Source organism: Pagrus pagrus, assembly GCF_965226575.1.
Source record: "Pagrus pagrus genome assembly, chromosome: 6".
Classification (NCBI taxonomy): domain Eukaryota; kingdom Metazoa; phylum Chordata; class Actinopteri; order Spariformes; family Sparidae; genus Pagrus; species Pagrus pagrus.
Genome location: NC_140190.1, coordinates 33272500 through 33293507, shown reverse-complemented (window position 1 = coordinate 33293507; position 21008 = coordinate 33272500). Strand labels below are relative to the sequence as shown.

Genomic DNA, 21008 nt, shown 5'->3' with positions numbered 1-21008 from the left:
CAACACACTGTATGCCAATACAGTACATGTATGTGGCTATACTTAACTGCATTATCTTACAGTATCTTGCACCTATTCAATGTATATGTTTAAAGGTTAGAAAAATCTAAGTTTTAAAAATGCTTACAAGTTGATGTTGCAGCAGTCACAACCGCTTTGAACTGGAGATGAAGTGGTAAAACACCTTGACCAGACCTGTTGACTTTATGCAGCTTTGTTGAGTTAATGTCAAATTGTGAGCTTGAGTTTCAGGCAACATACATAGAAGGTAGGAACTCTAAAGGAGAAGAAAATCACAATGTCAAATATATCACAAAGTCTAATATTTTAATGCAGCAAAATATTTGTGGCCACTTTGGGTTGGCAGAAAAAACTCATAAATACAAATGTGACATATCAGAAACTTTAAACAGATAAAGCCTTTTATACATCCAGCAGACACAGAGCAGCATTAGCATTAACTTGGAGTAGCATTGGTGTCCAATCCAGGGCTCACTCCTTTTACCTCTGTTTTGAGTCTCAACCAACTCTGGGTAGAAATTTCTGTCTCTTGAGCCGCCTTTGATCTGCTATTGGAGGTTGTCACAGAGTGGTAACAGAGGTGAATCAACCTCTGTTTGAAAGTGTAAACTGGCAGGGCAGGACAGGGGCGTGACATTTTGATGACATTCACAATCTGACAACAAAACAGATACTTCACTGGATATCGCTCAAAACAAAAGATGTTCAAAATAAAAGAAATGTCGCATAACCCTTTCAACCCACAAAGCAACGTTACAAGACCAAACAACAGTAGCAGCATGTAGTGTCATTGTTAACTGATATGAGGAAAAAAATACCAAATTTATATATGGGGAAAGTCACTGTCACCCTGTCTGTGCTACTGACTCTTCATCACTACCCGGAAAATGTGTCTGTGTCTGCCCCCAGCAGCGAGAGCGCCGGGGGTTGCTGCTCAGCCTTGCTGATCTGAATCTGGCCCGGTGGCCACTCGGGGTATTGCAGCAATAATTTCCCCTGCAGCCCAAAAATTTTCCCATTAGACCGCCATTATAAAAGAGATGTCTGTAAAACTGTTGACAGGACACCTCCAACTGTAAACAAGGTTGGTTATGAGTCTTTATACTATGCATTTTTTATCCTTGGTTGTTTTATATTTGTAAAACTTCCCTCGAGCTGAGAAAAGCGGAGTTCCAGGCTTTTAAACTCTGTGTGTGAGTGTCCTTACAGAGTCGTTAAGGACACGTGTGAGCTCTGAGTTGCAGAGTCGTTAGGGCCACTTGTATGGAGAGAATTTTGTTCCTTTATTATTCAATCAAATAGAATAGATTTGAAACCAAAAAAGAGATTTGAGAGCAAAAGAGAGTAAGTGGCGTAGGGCTGTGACTTACAGATAGAACAGCTGTAGTGAGAACGGAGCTGGGAGGAGTAGCAGCAGCCTGCTACACAGTGGAAACTGGCACCGCGTTCAGCGGTAGTTTAGTAATCCACGATAGTGCTGTTGTGTAGGAACCGTGACGTGTTGGCACCGCGAGTACCATGCAACACTAAATGTTTAAATCACAGCCCTACGTTGTATACGCCTCCCTGTAATTCACTCACTCATTAGGCTACTCTGCTCAGGCCGTGACTAGCAGAGACAACCATGATGCTGCTAATCAGTGTGCTTGCAGCAGCAGGGCATTATAATTCATTACTTGTTGTTGTTGTTGTTGTGAATGTACGGCAGGCTGTAGCCAACGATATATAGCGCAATTCATTACTTATGGGAAACGTTTCAAGAGCAACAGGCTATCAACTTACCTCCAAGCAGCACAGCACAAGGGGGAAGTGTGTGTAATGCGGAAGGCGTAGCTGGCGCTGGAGCCAGGTCAAACCAACCAATAGAAACTCCTCTCTCATCCACCAGCGTAGGCCCCACCCATCAAGTACAGTTGAATTCACAAGCAAAAAAATGTTTTTAACTTGAAAGCAAAGAGGACTGATTTATAAGCAAAATGGTCGTATGTTTTTACTTACAAACATTAGTTTTGATTGAAGTTGAAGAAATATGCTCTCATATTTTTTTTTTAATTGCAACCTGTTCTGTTTCGATCTAAAAAAAAAAATAATTTGATTGCCACTTACTCTCTTTTGCTCTCAAATCTTTTTTTTGGTTTCAAATCTATTCTATTTGATTGAATAATAAAGGAACAAAATTCTCTCCATAGGAACAAAATTCTCTCCGACCGGTTGGTCGTTGATCCAACCGGCCTTCATGTGGGTGCTAGGGCTAGGTGAGCCCAGGTGTGAATGGTTGTTAAGCTGCCTGGGGAGGGAAATCAGTACTGCATTGTAGGTGGGTGATAAGTAATGTTGTAGGCCACCTCCTCTGTTCAAAGATGGTCGTTCCAGTTTGACACAGATGGATTCTTTTACTCCTCTTTCAAACCATCTGTCCTCTCTGGCCAAGATGTTTACATTGTTGTCCTCAAAGGAATGATTTGTCTCCTTCACATGTGTTCTTAACTATTCTTTAAGGACACTCCCACGCAGAGTTTAAAAGCCTGCAAGTCCCCTCCAGTTAGTTAGAACTGAAGAAGCCACTTGGATGAGAGCTGAAGCCTCTTCAAGAAACTGAAACACATCCAGTTGCCTACGATATAGCACTTAGAATTACCATGACCTGGATTACTGAGAATGTTCATCAAGGTAAGTGGACAGCAGAGTAATGACCTGAGGAATTGGCCCTCCTGTCTTGTGCCATTTGTTTATGGAGAGGTTGTTTTGTCACCCCAGTGACTGTGCAGTCCTGGCTGCATTGAACAGCATAAACTACATTACTCTGTTTATGCCTGGGTGTTTTGTCCTGAGGATGGACACGTTTCTGCCTCAGTGTGTTGGTAGGTTTAAAGTGAACTGGAATATGATGTTTATTGAAGATCCTCCTGAGTTTCTCAGATGTTCCTGCGACATAGGGAATGACGATGTTACGTTTTAACGTCTCCTCCTCTCTGTCTGCTCTGGATCTTTTTGCAGTTTTGACAAAGGTCCAGTTTGGGTAGCCACAGGTTTTAAGTGCTCCCCTGATGTGCTTCTGTTCCTTCTCCTTCCCCTCTGTCTTTGTGGGCACGGTCTCAGCCCGATGGTTTAAGGTTCTGATGACCCCCAGCTTGTGCTCCAGTGGGTGATGAGAGTCGATCAGCAAGTATTGATCTGTGTGTAGGTTTTCTGTACACCTGAATGTTGAGGCTTCTGTCTTCTTCAATGTGTACTGCAGTCCAAGAACACTCTTGGCATTCTCTTTATCAGATTCATGAGGTAGTCACCTGGCATGTTTTTCCAACAGTCTTGAAGGAGTTCCCAGAGGTGCTGAGCACTTGTTGGTTGCTTTGCTTCACTCTGCGGTCCAACTCATCCCAAACCATCTCAGTTGGGTTTAGGTTGGGTGATTGTGGAGGCCTCTTCTTGGTCAGATAGCCATTACAAAGCCTGGAGGTGTGTTTGGGGTCATTGTCCAGTTGAAAAACAAATGATGGTCCCACTAAGTGCAAACCAGATGAGATGGCATGTTGCTGCAGAATGCTGTGGTAGCCATGCTGGTTCAGTGTGCCTTAAATTTTGAATAAATCAAAATAAAATAATAAAAATTAAGAAAAACCATTGAATGAGAAGGTGTGTCCAAACATTTGACTGGTAATGTACTTCACAGCGCACTTTGTGGACAAACTAAATATTTTTTTCCCTGTGTGATGCCTCCACTGCTACAACTCCATCCTAGGGGAAACACTGAATTGTAAATGAAGTAAAGCAATAGCAGAATCGGAATGAGTTCAGTGACCGAACTGTAAAATGTACAGATTTATTACTATACTATGGACAAAACATTAGACAACAAGGAACACAAACTAACCTACACAGTGAACAAAGAACAAAGAGGTGTGGGGGTTTTGGACCAAGTAAATGTAAAGTAAATGTTAAGTGGAGCTGTTCAGCAACACAGTAGAAATCTGCATGGAGGAAGACCTAAAACAGACTGTGTCATCATTCAGTCAACTGAGAATGTGAGCTAACCTGTGAACATAAACTGTATTCAACCCAGAGAAAGGTTGCTCTAGGCTACCTGGAGCTGGCGCATCTGATGAGGTTTGAGGATGAAGAAGGAAGAAGCGGCATTGTGTCGATCCTCCAGTTGGCCTTTGCTGATGTGTTGCTCCAGGTGTGGCAGGCCCTGCGGCTCTTTCTCTCTCTGTATCTCTCTCTCTTGTTAATGCAGCCCTCTCCTGGGTGTGCCGGTAGGTCTTGTTTTTTAAAAATTTGAACAAGCTTCAGTTGGAAAGTTCTGTTCTCCAAGCATGCAGCTGAGGTCTGGGCAGGGGCCGGTTTGATGTTCCTGAGAAATTTTGTTTGGAGCCAGTTTTATGAGTCTGAGTATGAAGTCCCATGATGTCCTCAAGAAGACCTTCTGATCTGTTTGGAGTCATTATATGACTCTCTTCAGTCCTGACTGAAGAAACCGATCTGCCTGCGGAGAGGGCTGCATGAAAGGGGGAGAGATGCAGGTCCAGCAGGGCCTGATGCAACTGGAGCAACAAGTCAACAAAGACTGACAGGAGGAACACTGCATCACTTCCTCCTCTCCCTTGAACTTTGCAACCTTGTCAGGTATGTACAACATACCTTCCCAGTGTTGAATACAGTTTACAAGTTTAATAAGTGTGCTCTTCAACAGGAAAGTACTGGACTCAAACTTGGATTTCCCTGTATTGATGACTCAGATATTCATTAAACTAAGATGGGGAGTTAGGAGGTGTGGCAAACCCTCCATCTTATTAAGTCATTAAATACAGAGGTTTCATTGGTCAAACTCTGATTTCTAAAAGTGGCATTCATTGCAGAAAATGTTGATTCGCACAAATCATAGGAGACACAATCATTTAAATACCGGCTTGATTTCATGCAAATATCTTGTACTTAAATTAAACTAATTTTTAAAGTAATTTGTGCTGAAATACACTGCCCGGACAAAAAAAAAAAGTCACACATCAGGGCCATCAGGGAAGAAAACATCCATTGATGGAAAAACCTGGTCATTCAGTATATTCAGGTAGTCAGCTGACCTAATTTTTTGGGCACATAACTTTGCTGAAGCTGGACCTGACCAACTGAATCAAAGCCAGATCATAACACTGCCCCCATAGGCTTGTACAGTAAGCACTGGGTTAGTATGATGGGTGCATGGGTCCAATCTTATGCTCCCTAGCAAATTGAAGCCCTTTTTCCTCATTAGCCTCACAGATAAGTGGTTTTCATAAGGCTACACAGCTGTTTAGTCCCAGTCCCTTGAGTTCTCTTCACATTGTGCGTGTGGAAATGGTCTTACTTTCACTATTAAACATAGCCATGAGTTCTACTGTTGAGTTTTTACGATTTTCTTTCTCAGGTCATGTTCAGATTGCTCAGGTTCCATGCAGGAACGAGCCTAACAGTGCTGGAGAGATCAACTACAGCTATCTGTTTAACACACTGGAAAACCATGGCTACCAGGGATACATTGGCTGTGAATACAAGCCATTAGGTGAGTGTTCTTGTTTTGGATTAATTATATAACCCATGAAGAAAAAAACCCCAAACAAAACATGTTAATAGTAATCATGTCTGTCCACTTTAGGCTCCACAAAGGAAGGTCTGGGTTGGATCAAAGATTACTGCACACACAGCAGGTGATGATAGGTGTTCAATCATAAAGCTGTGAATATGTTTTAAGTGAGTACACCTGGGAGGTGTAACTACCACTTATCTTATTCCATATTTTTTATATGCAGTTTACATATATACAATATATAATAATAATAAGAATCAACATTTATACATTACATTTCCAATGTTCCAACCTAAGTATGTACTATGTTACTGTATCTCTCTGCTCTTTGGTGCTGAGCAGGTAGTGGGTTTTATCAGAGCTTTTTCCACTATAAACAGCAGGAAATTGGCTTGCTGGCATTCAACACCAGTATTTAACACTGAATTAGCTCAATATATGAATATTAATGTGACGTTAATAAAAGTTATAATACAGACTACAGAATACAGACTACTATCACTCAACCAGCATTGTGACCTCAGTCAGCACAATAAGAGTGACACCTCTTGTTGATCAGTCAAGTGTTCACAAAATCCACGGTTCGGTTCATATCATGGTTTTGTGGTCACGGTTTTCGGTTCAGTTGGGTTCGGTATACGTTGATCGTTAGGAAAATCAATGATGTCTTGTATAGTCAGGTTAAAACTGAAAGAATGAGGCAGTCTGACATTTGATACATCATTGTGACAGTCTTAGGTTAAAAGTAGGTAAGATTCTGGCACTGCAAGAGAGGAGACATTGCTAGTTCCAACATGCTTTTCATTTATTTGGCAAAGAAAGTTATCTTTAACAAATACTAAGAACAAATAGTTATTCACTGTCACTAAAATGTAGTGGAATCTTTTGTGCTTACTGGGCAGAAATACTGAACTGAATGAAATATATAACCTACATTTATCAATTGTGGTTCTTAAAAAAATATATCTTATAAAATATAAAAGTAAAAATGGCTCTTAAAGCTCTGATCCTTTAATTAGTGCATACAAAAGAATTTAACTTTACTACTTTTACAACCACATTATATACCAGCAACGTAAAGTGAAGCATAGGCTCTATCAACACTAGACTTAGGTCCCTGTTTATCAGTTCTTAATGGAAAACTCAAGTTTTTTCCACTTGAAATTAAAGTGCAGTGTTTGAAATACAATCAAAGACATAAGGCTGGATTTCTCACCAAACTGAAAGTGTCACTGTGTTATCTAAAATAACAAAATAAATAATCCAGATTATCAGGTCATCAATATAAAATGTAGCATAAACCAAGTTTCTTAGGTTTTAGGGCGTGGGTGGCTGTTGTGCTCCGATGGAAAAATGTTACCACCTTCCTAATCTTTCCCAGGAGTTGGCATACCTGACTTATTGAGACTGTATTCTTGGCTGCAAGATTGACAGTATGTGCAAAGCAGCCAATTTGTGGCCCCAGTCCAGCTGTTGCATTGACTGCATTCACCATATTTTTTGCATTGTCTGTAGTAACAGGGATTGTGCTGCTGCCCCTCTGCAACTTCCATTCTGTCACTGCTTCTGTCAGTGCTTCAGAGAGATGCTCGCTTGTAAGGCTCTCATAAAGGGGGCACGTCTGTAAAATTGAGCTTTTCATCTTCCATTCTGGGGTAATGTAATGGGGCAGTTACAGTCAGGAAGCTTTCAGTAGCCCTGGAGGTCCATCCAAGTGCTACATAGGCTATGTCAGACAACTCTTTAACAATTCCTCATCGGGTCCCTTCATAAAATGCGTGAATTACCGTGTTGCTGAAGTGTTTGCGGGAGGGGATTTTATATCGTGGCTCGAGTGTTTTAATCATACAACGAAATCCCACACCCTCCACCACGGCAAAAGGCTGCATATCTGTGGCTATGAAATACCCCACTCCTTTCGCTATGCATTTTGCCATGTCTGACTCGTCACTGTAAGGCTGTTCAAAAGCTGCGGGGAGTAGAAGTTGCCCTGTCGACTCTCTCCCTTTCCTCCTTGCGCTGCCAATTGTCTCACTGGGATGATGTCTTCGCAGATGAGCTGACATGTTAGTCATGTTACTGTTAGCATAAAGAACAAGTGTTGCACAGTGCTTGCATACTGTCGCACTTTTGTCAACAACTTTCTTACCGCCGTCATCGTAGGTCACTTTAAATGCAAAGTGGTCCCATACAGCAGACTTATACAGTGCTGCTGGTGCATCTTCTAGCTCCGACTCTTTTCCACTCGCCATGCCCACAAATGTCTCCCAAAGATACTCTATTACTATCTGCTACACCACTTCGCTTCTTCTTGTTTACTGGTGGTTGGCATCCAGCTCAGTACTGCCACCTGCTGCTCTGGAGTGTACACGCTTCCCTTGTTAGTAAATGAGAAAAAGAAGGTGCGCATGCCTATGAACCAAATGCAACACACGCAAACCGAACCGAGACAGTCGAACCAAACGGTTCGGACGGTTTTCATAAACCGTTCCATCCCTACTATAAACACATATTAATTCAGGGGAAATTATTAATTGAAGTGTTTCCCCTATATGCATTGTCAAAAGAGTTGAGATCTCTACATACTGGCCCTATACCATCGGTAAGTAAAAGGACATTATACCTAGTTCTAACAAGTGATTAAGAAATATATACTTGGTTCTGTGTGTACAGACAAAAGTGTCTGTTCGGCATCTCTGAAAAGCGCTTGTGTCTCTCTGCTGTTTGTTGCTGAGCAGGAAGTAGGTTTTATCAGAGCTTTTTTCACTTTAAACAGCAGCGTGCTGCTGCCGGAAATGTAATATATAAGAGCTCTGCTATTATTGTATTGTATTAATAATCATATGTGTGATGATTGTTGTCATGATTACAATGAAGTTACAATGAAGTTATAATGAAGTTCTAAAAATGAGAAAAAGTTACAAAATCGAATGAAGAGATTAATCAGACAAGTATTATACAAGCTGAAGTGAGATGTCACAATAAGTTTGCGAAAAAAAAAGTGGAACAACAGTTGACCAGTATGTCATCGTGCTACCGGAAGTGGCTGCACGGCCTTGTAAGGAAGTAAGCAAAGTCTCCCTCTTAAGCAATAGATGGCCAGCTGAGAGAGTATAAAAAACACAGCAGCAGAGGAGACGATGTTCTTCCTCTGCTCTCCTACCTTGGATTAACCTACAAGACGGTGTATGTGAGCAGCCTATCATCGCAGAATGGACTTCAAGAGATTCGCAGTTGGATCCAAGGATAACAGAGCACAAGGAGGATTAACCATTTTTACCAACCAACTGTGGATTGTAATTTGGACATGAAGCTGCTGGCATGAAGTTTGGACTTTGTGGAAATTTGGGGACCTCGAACAGGGTTGTGAGTTACCGCAAGGACTTCGACTTTCAGCAGGAAGGGAAAGGCATACTGGATCCATGGCCTGACCCTCTCAGTCTCTACTAAATTTTAGTATTCCAACCAGCCCCAGCTCTTTTAAATTAATCTTTATTATATACTGAATTGTGATTTTTATCAATAGGCTTGATAATGATTGATAGTAACTGAGATAAGTTTGAGCTGTATGCTTTGCCCTTGCTAAAATTTTGTAATAAAACTTCAACTGCAGTTAAAGTAGGAGTTGTGGACATTGATTTTACGTTTCTTTGATGGAAGTAAAAAGTAAGGTGATGTGTAAGCACGTGTCAAACTCAAGGCCCGCGGGCCGAATCCGGCCCACCATGTCATTTTATGTGTCCCGCGAGAGCTTAAAAGGTATATAATTGTCCCAAAATAAAAGTCTACACTGCTTTACAGCGTACAGTGACCATAAACTACATCTCCCACAATGCATGTCGATTGACCCACGAAATGACGGCATCCTGCCTCTAGATCGCAGTGTTTCCATATCGAAGTTTGACTAAAGCAGTTTTCTAACAAGTAATGGAGTTGAACAAGACATACAAATAATCCCAAAATGTCCAAGAAGAGAACAATTGATGCAGAGAGAAGGCAATTTATTGAAAGATGGGAAAGTGAATACATGTTTGTGCTTCAAGGAGAAAAAACAGTATGTCTTCTGCGTTACGAGGCAGTGTCGGTGATGGAGTACAATTTACGTCAGCATTTTGACACCAAACACGGAGCTAAGTATGCCAAATTAAGCATCCAAGAAAAACATAAAATTGTCCAAGAATTAAAAGGCAGTCTGCAAGTGCAGCAGAATGTGTTCACAAAAGCTACAGCCAAAAATGATGTAGCAGTGAAAGCTAGCTTTGATGTGGCTGAAGAAATCGCGTGTTGAAAAAAGTGTTTTTTCGGAGGGCGCATTTTTGAAGCAGTGCATGCCAAAGGTATGTGAGCAGGTGTACCCCGACCAGATAGACTTTTAGAAATATCAGTTCCACTAAAAGTGGCATTCATTGCAGAAAATGTTGATTCGCACAAATCATAGGAGACACAATCATTTAAATACCAGCTTGATTTCATGCAAATATCTTGTACTTGAATTAAACTAATTTAAAAGTAATTTGTGCTGAAATACACTGCCCGGACAAAAAAAAAAAGTCACACATCAGGGCCATCAGGGAAGAAAACATCCATTGATGGAAAAACCTGGTCATTCAGTATATTCAGGTAGTCAGCTGACCTCATGTTTTGGGCTCATAATGTTGCTGAAGCTGGACCTGACCAACTGAATCAAAGCCAGATCATAACACTGCCCCCATAGGCTTGTACAGTAAGCACTGGGTTAGTATGATGGGTGCATGGGTCCAATCTTATGCTCCCTAGCAAATCGAAGCCCTTTTTCCTCATTAGCCTCACAGATAAGTGGTTTTCTTAAGGCTACACAGCTGTTTATTCCCAGTCCCTTGAGTTCTCTTCACATTGTGCGTGTGGAAATGGTCTTACTTTCACTATTAAACATAGCCATGAGTTCTACTGTTGAGTTTTTATGATTTGATTTCACCAAACCTTCAAGTGATCTCCAATCACGATCATTCAAGATTTTTTTCCGACTACATTTCTTCCTTGAAGATGATGATTTAATAATGCGTTGGACAGTTCTTTACCCAGTTTCAGTAGTTTCAGTAATCTCCTTAGTTGTTTTCTTTGCTTGGTGCAGGCCAATAAGTTGACCCTTCTGAAACAGAGTAACATCTTTTCCACGACCACAGGATATGTCTTTGGACATGGTTGTTTAAGAAATGAGAAGCTGCTAACTGCATCAATTATGGTTAAATAACTTGTTGCCAGCTGAAACATATTAATCACTGCAGTAATTATCCAATGGAAGGCTCTTACCTATTTGCTTAGTTAAATCCAGGTGGTGACTTTTCTTTTTGGCCAGGCATTGCACAAGGGAACTGTAGTTTTAGATGTTACATTTCCAGGAACTAAGAATAAACGTGTGCAAGTATAATGATGTGAAGCACTGTATGCTCAGTCAAGATTTTGGAGGTAATAAAGATGAAAAACAGCAGTTGTCTTTCTCAGGTCATGTTCAGATTGACCATGGCTACCAGGGATACATTGGCTGTGAATACAAGCCATTAGGTGAGTGTTCTTGTTTTGGATTAATTATATAACCCATGAAGAAAAAAACCCAAAACAAAACATGTTAATAGTAATCATGTCTGTCCACTTTAGGCTCCACAAAGGAAGGTCTGGGTTGGATCAAAGATTACTGCACACACAGCAGGTGATGATAGGTGTTCAATCATAAAGCTGTGAATATGTTTTAAGTGAGTACACCTGGGAGGTGTAACTACCACTTATCTTATTCCATATTTGTTATATACAGTATACATATATACAATATATAATAATAAGGAGAAGAAGAATCAACATTTATACACTACATTTCCAATTTTCCAACCTAAGTATGTACTATGTACGTTTCATACTGTACATTTAAGTGTTTAAATGACAAATCCCATTCTTAATTTCATGGTTTAATGACCAGTGGTTCTGTTATCAGTTAACAGGTTACAGACACCTTTATTTCTTTTGTTTTATGCATCCCCAACGGTGAACTGGTGCATTTGATTACATAACCCAATTTACTATGTATAGATACTAATTTATTACTGCGACAAATACATTGTGATAATTATACTAAAAGATCTTGATAATTTCCTTTATATGTTAATGTTCTGTCATTGATTATAAAATACATCTGCATTTCTCTAATGTTTCCCATGATAGAATGAGTCATTTTTATTTTTAATTGACTTCATGTTGGTCCCATAGTCACATTGGTCATGATCCAGCAAACTGCCCAGTGCCCATTCAAAACATGCTGTCCGGGACAGATTATCTAGTAATATGAGGGGTTTACAGCTCCAGTCTTAAGCCTCCTGAACTCCTCACAGATCTGTCATGGGCACCCCTACAACATCAAATATGTGTGGGTTAGGGTTAGGGACAGCCATCGACTACTAATCCCTGCCCATCGTAACATCGTGATTCAAAATGCTCCCCACCAGAGGCGTGTCCCCTTAGAGTTGCCGTCGGGCAAGAGTTGTTGTTGTTTGTGATATGTAGGAGAGGAAATGAAAAGAAGTATGTTGCTGCCCAGTGGACTAACATTACGTCTCCATGTCCCGTTTATTATTTTCTTATTAAACCAGCTCAGTTAGGCGAACCCAAGACACTCAGTTAAATTTGTGGCAGCAGTGTTTCTTTTATGGACATGTGGTGTGGAGACGAGGACGCTTTTAAACTTGGCACAGGGATGTATGTTGGTGGAAATGGGAGATAGTTTCCTCTGCAGGGTGACACAGTTGGAGATTCATGTCAGAGCAACTGTGGGAAACAGCGGCGGCTACAGTGGTGAGCTAATACACAACTGCTGCCTTACAACAACACTGAGGGGACACGCTGCCTCAAATTCGTAAACAATGATGTCATCGTCCATGACGATGTTTCACTGTAGACATTGTCCAATCCAACTCATCTTCACTCATAGATAATCTGAAATTCCCATGTCATACTTATTTGTGTTTGTAATAGTGTAAAAACATTTCAACACATTCTCATTCATTCCTGCTTTATTTAGCATTTCACAGCCTGTATAAAGTATTCCATGTATACATGATATACATAATACAGTTAGAGATGGCGTAGTGTTTCTGTACATTACAGAGTCAAAATGCTAAATTCTGATTTTGCATGATGAATATCCAGTGATTAACATTAAAATGGAATTCTCTGAGAACGCTGCTTTGCTCAACATTTCTTAATTTACCATCCACAAAGAAGCTCAGACATGAATTTGGTTTCCTTTCACTGACAGTGTAGAAATCTAAGGCTGCTGAATATATCAGTAATGAATGTACTGCAACAAATATCTAGCCTTTATGTTTGTTGTCACTTAATGTCACACTCATGTATCAGGCTGGCATCCGCCCTCTTGTAAACTGAGGCATGATTACCAGCCACACCGGTCAGCTGTACACAACATGTGTAGAACTCTTCACCCTGAACATACTTTGGAAGCACTGGCCGCTGATAACATGTGGCATGCTATTATGTGAATCATCAAAGTTAATTTGACCCCCACTTATGAAAGTCAATTTCTGTCACATTCTCCAAACTGACCCTGGTACTTCCACTGCATAACACCAGGAGTTTGTTTCCAAAGATCTTCTATGTACAGCTGATGGAATGATAACAGTATCACTTCATAGGTTGGGGATTTTTTTTAAAGCAGGAAAAAGTATACAGAAAGGCACTTCAGGCCACCAGGGGGGTTCAAAAATCTACCATATAAGCCTCCCCACTCTGTCCACTGACATCTCAGCTGATTCTCACTCATGTAAACACTGATGTGGTATGAAGAGCTAGCAAAATGCTGTAAGAAGGCACAAGATCTTCGATAACTCAAACCTGTTAAAGGTGTTCATTGTTGGTTGCTTATGACTGACTTTTGTTGCATCAACCATCAGATTCAGTAAATCCAAACTGCTGATAAACATTTAGACTAATGACAAAGAAATGCACCAGTGTCTTCTCCACTGGTAAAAATGTTTCTTTAACCATCAGGTCATCAGAATATTTGTCAAAAAACAGTACTCCAGGATCTTCTACAGGTACAGATTCATCAGTATAAGCATTTTGCTCATGATTCGACACCAGAGAGATGGACAAATCTCATCTGCTTTACACTGCTCTGTGCCAACATATTCAGACAGACCTGATCTCTGAGAACCCTGAGGACTCAACCACACAGTGTCTAGTCCAGACTCTGTAGACCCTCTCAGAGGCAGGTGGAGTTCAAGTAAAGGTCTCAGGACTGTGCAAAATTTTGATTTGATTTGGTAACACATGCGGCATTTTCAACAGCCAATTGAACACAGCAAATTACTGTGCCTATCATGGTACATTGAACCTGTTACTTTAAGAGTGTTTCCATCAGGATTTGATTAGTGCAGGCAGTTAGCAATGCTACTTTTGGTCACCCTTACTAATTTTAGAATCAACGTAGTTTTTAAGAAATGGCCAGAATTCAAAGGTAGCTCGAAAAATATAGGGTGCAGCATAACCGCTAACTACTGCTCACTACATCTTACTCGCTAGCTGCAAGAAGCTCAGTTAGCCGTGGAGCTAAGTAGCTATATTAGATGATGCAAGTCTGCCTTGACCAAGTCTTCGGATCAAGGGGGAGTCATTGTACATTGTAGAGCTGGTCCTGTATATTAGCTTGCTTGCAGAACTGACAAACTACCCTTTCACATAACTGCAGTTGTCAGTATGGCCTCTTTTTTATTGTTATATTCACCTTTGTTAATACCTTTTCTGTGCTGAGACATGTTGGTGTTGGTGACATGCGTTGATTGAGACAATGTAGTTTGCCCTTTTCACACAAAACTAGATGATATTTTACTATCTTTACAACAAACAGCAATTTTATTGAGTTGATCTTTTAATTTACAAACATGATTCATGGCACAATTTAAACAGGATCAAAAAAGTATTTGTCTCTTCCCATTGACTACTCGGCAATTTTTTTCCAAAATAAGGTCAGATGAGGTCAACTGGAAGGGCCGTGAGTGGCTCTCTATGACTCCAGGGAACAAGACAACGAGGCAGGTGGGGACAGGAGCAAGGTGTAGCAGGAGAGGAGAGGAGAGGGAGTCAGAAACAGCGTGGAGAGCTGGAATATTTTCACAAGTTACTCTGTGAATTGAGGATTTACCAGAGGTGATTGTGGAATGAAAAACCAAGATGGTTCTGTTGAGTGTTATTTCATTTATCTCTTTTGTGTGTAACACGATGAGTTAAAGAGGCAATTAAGTTTTTCTTAGTTGGATAACAGAGAGTAGTTGAATTTATAAGGTGTAAAGTTGTATTTTTCTGTTTAGTAAGAAAAATAGGTGTAAATATATATCCTTCATTAATATTTTGTGAGTTTATTTTATTTCTATATTTTACGTATTGAACTTGCTGCATGCATACGTCTCCCAGCTGAAACTAAGGGGGCTATCAAACTATCACCTTTTGCACTACCAAGTGTTATTATTGGACAGGATAGACCAGGGCAGGTTAGCATGCTAACTTCAGAAGACGTCTCTGCAACACAGTACGTAGACATCTCTGACATAACGTCAACAATATTGTTTCTTCACACTCTGTTATAATGTTAATGTTAGTTCCTTTTAAATAAAAAAAAAAAAAAAAGTTTTAAAAACTTAAACTCTGGCCATGTCTTACATTTTCCCTTCAAATATTACTGCAGCTATGTTACATGTTATGGTTGACAAAGACTGGTGTCCCAACTGTATCTTCCAGCTCTGGCTTTATATTTTTATGTTAATATTTGTCTGTCCATTCATGGTAGACTCATGGTAATGCCATCTTTTGTTTTGTGGATTTTATTACAATTGTCGATGGACAAAACCGACCGCAGGTCCTATGCTAATGTCCACATCATGTCCAGTCAATTGATCTGTGCAGAAAGGCTGATTATAACATGTAGTGTGTTTTATCACAACATACTGACTGTGTCCAGCAAGCTTTATGAAGCAGCCCTGCTTATATTCCTTAAAGCTTAATATAATGTTTCATAAATGTGTAGCCATTTCCTCTGACGTGAGCGGAGGTGCTGTGCCCCCACTTTAACACACTTTGGGAAACCCTGGTCTTACAGAACATTGGACTTTTCCCCAACTACACTGTAGGAAGTGCTGTACAGATTTTGCACTTCATATGTTCACAGAGAAAAATGGCACCGTCTTAATTAAAATATTTAAACTGCCCCAATGCTTGTGATATATTTGCTTTTAAAAAAACAAAAAACGTGACATATACACGCAGCTGTACTGTGTGTGGAGATGTAAAAAGTGAGGCAGATCAGGTGGCATCGTCACTGGCCAGCACTGGAATATTTTCACGTATTTAGACAAAACATAACATGATGACACACACATAAACTGCTGCCATCCTTTATGACTTCAATTACATCTTGTGAATATTTAGAGTGATTTCCTGCATGCAGCCATACAGAATAAATGGATTGTTGTAGTGCATGCATAAATACTTAGAAAAAAGCAAGTATTTCAGAGGATTAAGGATTTCTGAACAAGCTCATGGAGGTTTTCTCCACACAAGTTAGGCGCTATTTAGATTTTCATACGATTTTTTTCTGATTGGTTTAGAGCTGGTGGGCTAACTGATGAAAAGACACACATGCAAATATTCCATTCTGGTTTGTATTATTTAATTCATGGTGTTTTTAGTAGGGTTTCAGTTCTCTGACCCGTAATAAGTTTAGTAAATGTGTCGCTTGTGCTCCAGGGCTTTTCATAAATAAAGTAACATCAATGCTTGGTATGAAGCTTTTTTAATGCCACAGTGAGCGATGCTGCTAATGGGAGAGTATATGAGCAAGAGGATCTTCTTCAAATGAACTCCCTCAAAAAACTTTTGTTTTCCTCGACTGTTGCTTCCTTTTTTCATGTGTCAACAATGGTGACAAGGACATGAGTTGAGGTAAGTCCAGCACTGATCAGCTCTATAACAGTCCTGTCCAGAGGTTATAGCAAGCAGTGTTGATGACAGACTCTAGGTGATGATACATGGACACCAGCTGAGGAGGAGGGCTGTTACTGGCCTGAGGCTGTGATGGCAGTGGTTCCCGAAACAGAACCTTTAGACTCTGTGGGAGCAAGAGAACGGAAAAGAAACATTGCTGAGATGTTCGCACATCTTAATGTTACAATAATAATCATATCAGTATGATAAACTCACTGTTTTTCCGGCTTGGCTGTCCAGAAAGACTAAAACAAAGCAGTCAGTGAACTTCTGGTTCAGAACAGCCTGAAACGAGATGACAGGCATTGAAATAGATTAGATGGTCATTTTTAAAGGAAAACTGTCTACTTACAAGGATTCTTCCTTTCATTCTTCGTCTTAACGATGTTTAATCCCTAAGAAACATATTTTTGGTGACAATGAAAAGGTCAAATGTTAAAATATTGATGGGTATGGACCAAACAGGAGCACAGTGTGCAGAGCTGCTGGCTCTTGAAGTGTTTTTACCCTATATTCCTATCTTTTACTCAGAACTACAATGGTACTCAACACAGAAACAATGGAGCCACAAGAACCCCCCTCCTGAGGACGGTGTATGCGAGACTGAATCTCACATACACCGTCCTGCTGCCACAAATACTCACTAGAGCACCATATTGTTGGAATTTTTGGTAGGACAGGTGTGGTTATTATAAATTCATAATTATTGATAGTAATTATTTAAATTAGAGTACTCAGAGTTAATACAAATTAATAATCAAATCATTAAAACAGGACACCACCCTGGAATCAGGGACCAATAACCAGACCAAAACCAGTCTCAAAGAAGTGTTCACTTTAAATGTAAATATTTTGAAAATATTTAGAATTAAAGGAACAGTGAAGGAAATGAATCTGAGCACTGACCATCACAACCACCAGTTACCACAAAACATATGCACAAAATAATCACAGATAACTGCTCTGTACAATATAATAGAATTTATTAATGTTAGCAAATTGATAATAATAATAATACAAAAATCCGTCATTCAACTACAGCAGCTAAACTATTAAACTAAAACACAGACAAACTCAAGCAACAAACAAACATGGTGTGTGTGTTTGTGTGTGTGTGTGTGTGTGTGTGTGTGTGTGTGTAAGAGAGACAAAGAAAGAGAGCTAAGATGGTGGGTGTAGAGAGAGACAAGATGGCAGAGACACAATGGCTGTGTCTCAATTCAGGGGCTGCAGCCTTCAAGAACGTGGCCTTTGCGGCCCACGAAGGCCGGGTCCTTCGGAGAGACCTTGAAGGCCTCGTCCACCAGGGGCATCGCACCCTTGGGGGATGTTTTAACACCCACACTTTTCCCGGTCAGAGGATTCAACACCCACACTTTTTCTGCAGTTTTTCCGTAGTTTTGCACAAACGCCTCACTACAGTCGCTCAGTTTCTCTGGCCGCTCTGTCTGCGCTGCGGATGCCTCCTCTCCCCCTCCCTCTCCTCCTCCCTCTCCTGTTGTTGCTTCAAACATGACACCGGCTTTCAGTGTGACCGGCTGATGATTGGCTGTTCTGCCTTAAGTCCCGCCTCTGCTGTGTTAGATTTATCGTTCAGCTCATGCTGAGGAGGCGGGAACTAGCCATAGATATACATATACATAGACGCTTCACTGAGCGCTGAATCGTACGTCGAGTCAGTGGAGTGAACTTTATAAAGCTCCTTCTACAAAGCGCTACAAGTTCATGCCTCTCATTGACCCATTCACACACGTACGAATATACCTGGGAAACAGACAGGAACCGTCTGTAACGTTCTCTGATGATCATAAACGTTACATAGCCTACTCCTGATATGTTTAGTAACAGGTAGGCACCAAACCCACGTATGTATTTTTCTAATGTTTTCATTAGTTTACAGCTGCCAATGTATGTCACTCTGTTACTGTGATGATATTGAATCTGTGTCTATAATAACCAGATCCTGACATGTAAATGTGATGTCTGTGGGAATAAGAAGCACTGATGTTTACATTACATTTAACTTATTTTGATGAATCGTTTTTATATCCAGTGATTTTAACTACTAAAAATGACAATCATGGAGACAATTTTTTTTTAAAAGTCTGCAAATCAAAAATAAAAAAATAAGACACTGCAATTGGCTGTCTGGCTTTTACATAGAGCAGGTCACTGAAGAACATATATACATACTTATATCTATACAGCTGTATGTACAAGGAGACACATTGAAGAACAAATGTAGCATTACAAAAAACCCATATGTGGGTTTGGTGCCTACCTGTTTACTGAACATATAAGGAGTAGTTAACGTTTATAATCATCAGAGAACGTTACAGACGGTGTTTTTGGTACCTGTCTGTTTCCCAGATATATTCGTACGTGTGTGAATGGGTCAATGAGAGGCAACAAGGATGTGTGAGACACTCCATCTAACTCCTATTGCCTCTCCTCCTGTCCGTATCCCACCTCAGCGCTTCACAGGTAGTGCTCCTGCACATGTACATGCGTCCCCTTCTGACTACTACAGGATTGAATTCTACAAAGTTCTGGATGTTGTTGACATGCAGCTTAGAGAAAGATTTGAGCAGGAGGCAATGCAAGTGTTAAGGCATCTGGTACAAGTTCTCTGAACTGGAAAGACCACATCCATCCCCCACACTTTTGAAAAGCTTGCTACGCCCCTGTCGTCCACCGTTGTTAAATGGGACGGTCTAGCCGTCGGAGTATTTCCTGGTTGGCCACCAGATGTTCCTGCCCTTCCCCTTATGTCACAATTGTGAATGAAGAGATGCATTAAAGTCTATTTTGGTTCAAACCTATCAAATGTGTACATTTATTTGTGTGTACAAAAATTAACGACAAAATCTAAATTGAATTATCAACATTACAAAATAAACATTAACCCATTGGTGAATAACAACTATATTTACCATAGCATTACCAGCGTCACATATTTTAACTGAAAGTTAAAATTTGGAGGTTGAAGTTTAACATATCTGGCGTTGGATGTTCAAAAGACTAAAAACCGAGTATAAACGCATTACTTAAATTTAAATGTCATGTCTGCGCCACTTGATGTCGCCATTTTCTATTGCGTCCTCTTCTGTTTCGGGACTGAGCAGCGGTGTGCAAAGGATCTTGGGATATGGGAGGCCGCAAAGGATAGTTGCGATGTGTCCTCCGAAAAGAGGGAAGGCCAGGCTGCATTTGTGGGCTGCGTTTGAAGGAGCCTCTGAATTGGGACAGCCTTCGCGCGGATTGACGTAATTGGCCTTCAAATGCGCCCTTTGAGGGCTGCAGCCCCTGAATTGAGACACAGCCCAAGGCTGTATTCGAAACCACATACTATACTGCTTGTACGTACTGATTTGGCCAAAATGTAGTATGTAGTATGCAAACAAAAGCAAAGTCTGCAGTATGCGAAAAGTTCCCAGATGTCGTACTGATTTGGAAAATATTTCCAGTATGCATCCGACCAGTCTACTCTGCCTACTGTTTCCCACAATGCAATGCGCTGGAGCCTGGATTAAAAAACGTAATGGCAGAGCAAGGGAGCGTTTGTTTGTTTACATAACATAAGTACAGTGCATAGGCTACTTGACTATTGTGACGAAAGCTATATAGGTACAATAGAAATCCAGGCTGTTGTACATATGAAATGAAAAAAAGTACTGTGTTAATTAAAACATTTTTTTTTATTAATATTTGGTGGTTTCTGTACATACAGAGCTCCCGAGACAGCGCTATACTGTATACTGTCCACTACAAACATGAAGCTGTTAAGCGGTTAATCTTCAAAGAGCAGCGGTTAAGATAACTGGCTTGCTGTCTCCCCCGGGACGACGACAGCCATCATTTGGGTAAACCAATGGCCAATCTCTTGAACAAACCATAGCGGAACACGGTTGTTCTTGTGCACTTTTGAATACACACAAGACACTGGCTGTTTTCGAAACTGCATACTACCGTACTGCCTACTACATACTGCGTTAGTATATACTGTATACTGCATACTGAATGTGGGATTCAGCATGCTACTTCAGCAGACCGACGCCGTTCACACCGCAGTATGCAGTATGCAGTATGCAAGTTTCCCAGAATGCATTTCGTGGCGACTGGCAGCGGTAGTTGTAAAACAGGCAGAAAGCTGTTTTATTTCCCGCTGTAGCGCTGTTAATATGTCACTATTAAGTTTTAATGTGTTTTCATGCGAGAAAGTAACCGTTTAGATCCCCAATGTGCGGTTAGTTTACTCAAATGACGGCTGTTTAGTAATTTGCCTCGATGTTTTCGGAGAAGTGAAGCTCCGGAAGGAGAGGCTCGTCTCAGAGGCAGCAGCCCCGTCTCCAGAGGTGTTCCACCGGCCAACATGCGTCGTTGTCCCGGGGGAGACAGCAGGCCAGTT

At 40.6% G+C, this 21008-nt stretch overlaps 2 protein-coding genes across 7 annotated transcripts in view; one reads left to right on the top strand and one right to left on the bottom strand.

Moving 5' to 3' along the window:
* hyi (hydroxypyruvate isomerase) overlaps nt 1-11343 on the top strand; it is a 32885-nt gene extending 21542 nt beyond the window's left edge. The window contains exons 7-10 of one of the 2 annotated variants that reach the window (XM_084354674.1): nt 5423-5557; nt 5651-5702; nt 11063-11122; nt 11216-11343. In XM_084354674.1, coding sequence (XP_084210800.1) covers nt 5423-5557; nt 5651-5702; nt 11063-11078 — 203 coding nt within the window. In that variant the 3' untranslated portion in view covers nt 11079-11122; nt 11216-11343. Of the gene's footprint in view, nt 1-5422; nt 5558-5650; nt 5703-8676; nt 9189-11062; nt 11123-11215 lie in introns of those variants that run through there. The other variant, XM_084354673.1, reaches the window with a different exon arrangement.
* Nucleotides 11344-12600: 1257 nt separating this feature from the next.
* Nucleotides 12601-21008, bottom strand: part of szt2 (SZT2 subunit of KICSTOR complex) — a 188766-nt gene continuing 180358 nt past the window's right edge. For all 5 annotated transcript variants that reach the window (XM_084355904.1, XM_084355903.1, XM_084355906.1 and 2 more), the window contains 2 exons: nt 16817-16885; nt 12601-16724 (listed from right to left, as the gene is read on the bottom strand). In XM_084355904.1, the coding sequence (XP_084212030.1) occupies nt 16581-16724; nt 16817-16885 (213 nt within the window). In that variant the 3' untranslated portion in view covers nt 12601-16580. The remainder of the gene's footprint in view (nt 16725-16816; nt 16886-21008) is intronic.